This window comes from Micropterus dolomieu, linkage group LG01 (assembly GCF_021292245.1).
Source record: "Micropterus dolomieu isolate WLL.071019.BEF.003 ecotype Adirondacks linkage group LG01, ASM2129224v1, whole genome shotgun sequence".
Lineage (NCBI taxonomy): Eukaryota > Metazoa > Chordata > Actinopteri > Centrarchiformes > Centrarchidae > Micropterus > Micropterus dolomieu.
Genome location: NC_060150.1, coordinates 54,378,760 through 54,386,259, shown reverse-complemented (window position 1 = coordinate 54,386,259; position 7,500 = coordinate 54,378,760). Strand labels below are relative to the sequence as shown.

General features: G+C 39.5%; 1 protein-coding gene across 6 annotated transcripts in view; it reads right to left on the bottom strand.

Annotated features, from left to right (window-relative positions):
- The window catches only part of slit1b (slit homolog 1b (Drosophila)), an 81,294-nt gene that overhangs the window by 10,901 nt on the left and 62,893 nt on the right, over positions 1-7,500 (bottom strand). For all 6 annotated transcript variants that reach the window (XM_046048038.1, XM_046048030.1, XM_046048000.1 and 3 more), the window contains 2 exons: positions 5,777-5,848; positions 3,691-3,854 (listed from right to left, as the gene is read on the bottom strand). In XM_046048038.1, coding sequence (XP_045903994.1) covers positions 3,691-3,854; positions 5,777-5,848 — 236 coding nt within the window. The remainder of the gene's footprint in view (positions 1-3,690; positions 3,855-5,776; positions 5,849-7,500) is intronic.

Below are 7,500 nucleotides of genomic sequence, written 5' to 3'. Positions count from 1 at the left end.
CACCAAACCTCTGAGCTCGGCAATGCCAGGCCCCGTTTGCTTTTCACCGCCGTTATCATCATGTGTTTTCAGCTGATTACAGAACCTATTAAAATTATTTCACAACTTTAATTCATTGTAGGTTAATTAAGCTTTTTCATCAACACGTAAAGACGGTTGAAAGCAAATCCCTAAGTGCAAACATAAAACACTGAATAAAAGATCACTCTCCGTACTATCACACAGCTAAACCATCACTTGTGCAGCCAACTGTTTTAAAAGTCACACAGTAAATTAAATGAACATTAGAGCCTGACTGATACAGCGGCATGAGCGTTATTATTGGACAATTTTTGTTTATAATAATAGCTATAATAATAAACTTCAATATAACACTGCAAACAGCAAGGCAAATACAAATAAATACAAAGTATGAGCTCATAAAAACAATGAGATCATCAAACACTGGAGATTAAAAATTAAGTGAAAAGCAGAGGCGAATATAAAATTGCAAGGATGAAAATGGAAAACCACAAGAAACATATCAAGTATGCATTAAAGCTTTTTGATAGAAGAATGTTTTAAGAAGGGATTTAACAGAGGTTACAGATCTGTCTAATCTTAATAGGCGTAACCAGGAAATCTGAAATCTCACAGGGAGCTAATGTAAATTGGCTAGTACGGCTATGTTCTCATATTTCTAGGTGCCAGTTGTAACAGCACTGTTCTGCAACAGTTAGAGTATGGTAGGACTGATACCCGAGTAAAGTGCATTGCAGTAGTCCAAGCAAGAAAAAAGAAATGCACACAACAAGCAGGAGACAAGAGTGAGCAAATTTATAGATTTTATCTTGTGTTCTTTAGTCGTTCATCAAAAGTGAGATCTGTATTAAACATTACACCAAGAGTACAAGTAGCTTTTCTTGCAGTTCAGAATACCTGGCAGGCAAATAGCTTAGATAGATTTATTGGATTTAAGTGGAACATATAGCTGTATATCTGTATGTTTAGGATCATTTAGAAATAGTGGGAAAAAACAGCAATAAGTTTATTTTTAAACTGTAAAATTTCCTGTCACAATTATTTAATGACCACATTTAGGGACTACTTATCAAAGACTTTTGTTTAGGTTATGCATTTATCTTAAAAAAGAACCAATATAGTTATTATCAGCCTAAAAAAGTCAATCTGGCTTTATTGGAGATAACCGGTCAAGTCCCATCCATTGTTTTGTTTAAGACAGGGTTTGCTCAATAAATAGCAAATGTCAATGACCAAATCTAACTGAAAGTACCCAAACATTTATTTAAAACAAACAAAATCAACCCACAAAAAGGTTATTATATCAATACTTTTATTGTACTAATTTAATTTTAGCCAGAGTTCCCATGCATTCATATAAACTAAAATATCAGGTCAGCTTCACCCTCTCTGACCTCACACATAGCCTTGCATTGCGCATATGTATGCACTCTTACAATGGAGTGTTTCAAACATAAGAAAAAAAAAAGACTAGAAATATACTCACACAGCAACAGTGTTGTCAAAAGATGTGTGCCTGTAGCCAAATGTGATAGGCAATTTTTTATAAAATTTTTAGGGCTGACCCCAAATAGTCGAAGATTCGATGGGTGGAGCCTGAAACTCACAGTCGTAGGTTCAGCGAAACAAGGATAATGCCATTTTGGCAATATGGGGGTGCTCAACGTCTGATTTTACATAGAACTACCAGTTTTCTACCAATAAGTTAATATACAACCTATTACAATACCAATATAAACGTTTAATGATGTAAATAAACATGTAAAAAGAATAAAACTTTGTGCGTAAATAAATCCAAAATTGTAACCCTAACACTGGGTCGTCAGTGCACATGTGTAGACGTAGCGTGTATGTGTGTGGTAGCAGAAGAGGAAGACTTGCTGAAGAGACGGAGCCCCAGCTTTACTGGTGTTGTGCCGAGTTGTCTGCACCTCACAGGGCTTTTGGGATAATTTATCACCGTTGATGAACCACACAAAGAATTTTAAATAGCAGGCTACTTGAAATATCCCAGCGAGGAACAGCGACGTGCATGTATTTGTTGGCAGCACGGCATGCACGTAAAACTCGGCACAAGACCGTTGAATGACAGTCGAGAGAAAAGAGAGAGAGAGAGAGAGAGAAAAGGGTCTTCAAAAAGCCTCACTTTAGCTTCGGCTCGCAATCGCCGTACACAAAAACACACATGATTCGACTATAGGCAGGACTTGAAGATTTTGATTCGACTATGTAAATCCTTAGTCTGGGACAGCTCTAAAAATTTTACTTCAGTTAAAAGGTGTGTAGGAGTGAAAGCAACCAACTCCTGATGAAGGTAACACAGATGAGATCATTTTACAAATTGTGCATAAATCTGTTCTTTGTGATTGCACTCTAAAAACAGAGTGTCTAAAACAGGAAACAGAAAATGAGAAATAAGCTTACACTGCAACAGTACTGTTAGAAGATGTGTGCCTTTAGCAAAATATCATAATTCATTTCTTAAGGCAATGTTCTTGTCCGATTGCCCGGTGGTGGCTTTAAGTTTTTTTCCAGAGGGAGACATGAGACAGAAGTAAAATGCAAAGCACAAACATGGCATATATTGTCTTCCATACATTCATGATGAGACACCAACACCAACCAGCAACAAACTTATACTGAAAGCAACTAGCAGCCTTATATACACTCCCTCCTGCAGGTAATTAAGTGGTTAAAACTACTATCATTTAGAATAATAATTATCTATCTAAAACCCAACACCATAGAATAATAGAGCACAAAGAATGAACATTTACATAAATACAAATTTCTATCAATAAATCAATAACACATACACTCAAAATAATCACATAAATCAGCATTGCTTTACTCCCCCCACCCTCAGCTTCATGGTCTGCTCCTGCAGCTCGTAAGCAGGTGTTTGAGCCTACAACACTCCTTTGCCTGCGCCTCCTGGAGACAACCAGGAAGAGGTGAGTACTTACATTGTTTGCTTTATCTGTTTAAACTAATTTGATATCTAACTAGAATGGAGTAGAAGCAGTCAATGCTATGTCGTGAACCATGACTATCACTGATTGAGGTTTCTTTTCAAACAGGCAGGATGGCCAGACACCCCTGTGTTTCCTCAACCTCCTCTGGAACTACTCACAGAGAAAGAAAGTTATCAAATTTTTCACAACTTAGACAAACAATCAAAATAAGAATGTGTATGGCTTCCTGCTTTATCAATAATCCCCACCCAGATACTTCAGGTAATGGAACCCTGGTCTCTATTACATTTCTGTAGATTTTTGTTTACTTAAAGGTGTGTAGGAATGAAAGCAGCCACCTCCTGATGAAGGTCACACAGAGGAAAACACTTCCTTTTATTAAATATGATCTACTGCAAAGTGACAGTATGTTGCTTTTTCTTCTTTTAGATCATTTTACAAATTAAATAAATGCCAGAATTACACCAATTTACTTTCTATTCCATAGATTTGTAAGTCCATAGATAAATTAAAATGGCACGTCAGGTCACTTTGATTTAGAAAGCACATATCAAGTAAAATATTTTACTGTACAACCACAAAGTGTACAAAAATTATCAACAGACAAGGACATGACAAGACACGAAACTTTAGTTTAATGTACAATTTGTAGGTGTGTGTGCTTTCATGATAGGGTGGCTTCCTGCCAGCTTACCCAGACACTGGAACTTGTCGGCGGGAGTGGTGAGCAGCAGCTTGCCCTCCATACCACGGGGACCGGCACAGCGGGCGATACCTGGCTCCTTATAGCCGCTCTTCACCCAGTCTGAGAGCCAGAGAAGGCGACAGTCACAGTACAGAGGGTTGGCTCCAATCGCTCTAATAAAAAGAAATAGACAACTGGTCAGCTGGGATTGGCTCCAGCCCCCCGCGACCCTGTACGCAGGATAAGCGGTTGACGATGGATGGACAAAGAGTCAGCTGACTGACAGGGGGGAGGGTTCTGGTTAAGAAAGACAGGAAAAATAGGAGGAAAATGGTGTGAAGGATGGGAGGTAAGAAGTGAATTAATTGCGGAGGTCAGCAAGAAGCAAATTGAGGGAGAGGAAAAGAAAGAAAACTAACATGAAGGAAGAAAATGAATAAAAGACAAACAAGGGGGAAGGAAAGCAGGAAATAATGTTAAGAAATAAGTAAGGGGTGGAATGAGGAAAGAAGAACAACAAATTAAAATGGGGAAGAATGAAAGAAGAAAAATTAAAACAAGAAAGGAGGAGACAGGTTATGAGAGGAAGGATTAGGAATGGTAAAGATGGGAGAAAAGAGGAAATTAAAAAGGTAAAGAGGATGGGAGAAAGGGGTAAGGAAGCTGGATGGAAAGAAAGAATGAAAGAAGCAAAGACAGACATTTTTACACAAATTTTAAAAATCCACACGGTGGCGCTCTCAGTCCTCAAAGCTCTGCTCAGATCAAAGGCGCTAATAATGTTCATTTAGACCAGTCTGATAAGATAAGAGTCAAATGTGGGATCAAATAACCGTCATCGCGTAATGTTGCGCGCGCGCGCGCACACACACACACACACACACACACACACACACACACACACACACACACACACACGTGTCACGGTATCTCAGGAAAACACTTCCAGTCTTTTATTTACCCACACAGAATTTCACATGACTACATCACCATCTTCAGCCTATCACTGACCAGCATGTGTGGTTCTTGTCTCATTCACAACCACAGGTTATCTGAAGAGGCTTCTGGGAAGTCAACAAAGGCATAGTTCGAAGGACAGTTACAGCTTATTGCTTATTACAGCTTATTGTGAAGATTCTATTGGTTCTTATAACATCCTACGAGCCAGTCACAGAAGTTGTTTTACTAAACACATTTGGGGGGAGAATACTGAGGCAGATGTCAAAATTACTGCAATTTCCGTATCACAAGCAGGTTAGTAAGATGACAGATAAGACAACATAGACTATACACAGGTGTAATTTATTACAATTTTACCACGTTTCCTTTCACAGTATTCTTATGAAGGGTGAAATAACATTTATAATTACATCAACATTTTTTTATTGTTTTTTTTTTGGTGGACAAAAAAAGTGAATTGTCGTTGCCTCACAAAGCCATGAAATGTTGAATTTCCAGACTCCACCTCGACAAATAAAGAAAGCATCAGAGAGAAAACTCAATAACAAAATAGTCAATCTTAGCAGTGGATCTAGTTACATGAGATCATTTTACAGCCTGATTTATTACCCTGACTGAAAGTCAGCAGGATCTTATTTCATTCAATGTCCTGCTTCAGAAGACAAATATAATAATACTCCCTCCCTCCTCTCTTCACCTCCCGTTGACACTTTCCCCTCCTGCTGACCTCCATCACCACTTCTCCTGCCTTCCTTATTCCTCTTCATCTTTGCATGTCCCCACCATCCACCTCTCTCCTCCTCCTTCCACCCTTACTGTAGATCCTCAGATTGACTCACATGGGTCATGCTTGACTGAAGATGATTATACTGTAGACATACACACACACGCCTCTGATCAATAGACCCATGGGAAACGATTGATCTTGCCAGCTAATTCAATCCACCAGGCAGCCACTTGAAACCACTCACTCTCTGAAAACTGGAAGGCAAGTATTTGAACATGTATCAAACACACAGACAAACACACACACACACACACACACCTCATTCTGTCTTCAGTGTGGACAGAACCTGCTGTTAGTTGGTGATTATGTGTGTGTGTTGGTGTACGACATGGATATCTGTGTGCTTACAGGTGAGACAGGGAGGCCACGTCGCTGAAGATGCCCTGCTGCAGCTCAGAGATGTCGTTGCCATGGAGAGAGCTGAAAGATGGACACAGCTGAGGGTTATAAACGGTCAAAAGCTGTCATGCTGAAAACTCAGAGACCACAATGAGTCTGATTGGCAGCGAGCCTCATCGAGCTCAACATAAGGGGGAATATATAAGGCCAATAATAACAAAAACAGATGACGGCTTGTTGTAGTGGAAAACAACAGTGACAAGTATGATAAGTATGATAAGTACGGTGTGTGTGTGTGTGTGTGTGTGTGTGTGTGTGTGTGTGAGAAAGCTCACAGTAGTCTCAGAGAGCGCAGGCCACTCAGCGCAAGAGGAGGGATACAGCGTAGAGAGTTGTAACTGAGGATCCTGCAGGAGGAGAAAGAACACAATGACAACTTCAACTCTAAGATACAGTCAGTATTAACACACTACACTGGCCTACTCCATACATTCATCACTGCTTACGCTCTGCTAGCTAGTAGGGTGTAAGGATGTCAGTAGCTACTACAACAGTTATTGGGCAGATTTCAATGAAAGTGTTAAACTTGGACCCCAAAGATTTTTCCCCAACAACACGAGAAGTGTCCAACTGCAGACCTCATCCCTGGTATGCAAGCCAACTGGCACAGCATTGTGTCCCCAGGAGGGAGATTCATCACTCCCTTTGATGCCACACAAGTATAAAAGAGGGCCATAGCTCAAGGTGGAGATAACATAGGGTGATATTTATACTAGAATTTCTGAGATTAAGGTCACAAATTTACAAGACAAAACAAATTTTCAGATGTGCTTGTGTTATTAAAGGCTCTGTACTCTGTTAAAAGCAGGGTATGGAGATGTTAATAACAACAACAGACACATATAAGCTACTTCCACCAACCAATATGAAGAGATACTTCCTTCTGTTCAAACAGCAAAAGTGTAAAATATTGGAGAAGAACTGCAGACTTTCAGAAATGAAAGATGTGACACATGAGGGGCTTTGTTTCATTGCCTCATATCTGCCCAACTGTCTGAAATTTCCACCTCTTCTCTTAAGCTGTACAGACTTGTGTCTTTTCTTATATTATTAACGACTGAATTGTTTCAATTAATGGACACTGGCCATATCTTATCTCAAGCGGTAAATATAGCTTTTCTGTCAGAGATGGGAACATTCGTTTGGGGTGGAATTCTCATTTAACATGTGAAAGGGATGTTAGTAGGTGTATGAGTCTGTGTCTGTGTGAGGACTCACAGAGTGGTGAGCTGGCTCATGTTGGAGAAGGAGTCATCAGACAGGGAGCTGATTTTATTGTTGCTCAAATCTCTGCAGGGACAAAGGTCAATTCCAATCAATACACACATACACAGCGGCAGCAGTCCCATTAGATACACAAATGCATACAGTACACATACACACAGTAATAATAACACATATTGCAATCGCTCTCCTCTTTCTCTCCATAACATACACACACATTCTCACACGGAGACACACATTTTCCCAACAGAACATCTAAAAATGCTGCTAATCATTGATCTGAACTGATTCACCTGAAGAAGTTTGTGTTTGTGATACTATAATATACTATTTCAAAAACATAATACTTTTAGAATGAGCCAGACTTCTCCCCAAAGAATTGAGTACACAGTCCACAGCTCCCCCTGCTGGATTTGATCTGTATCTTATCTGTAAATACAGTCTGCATG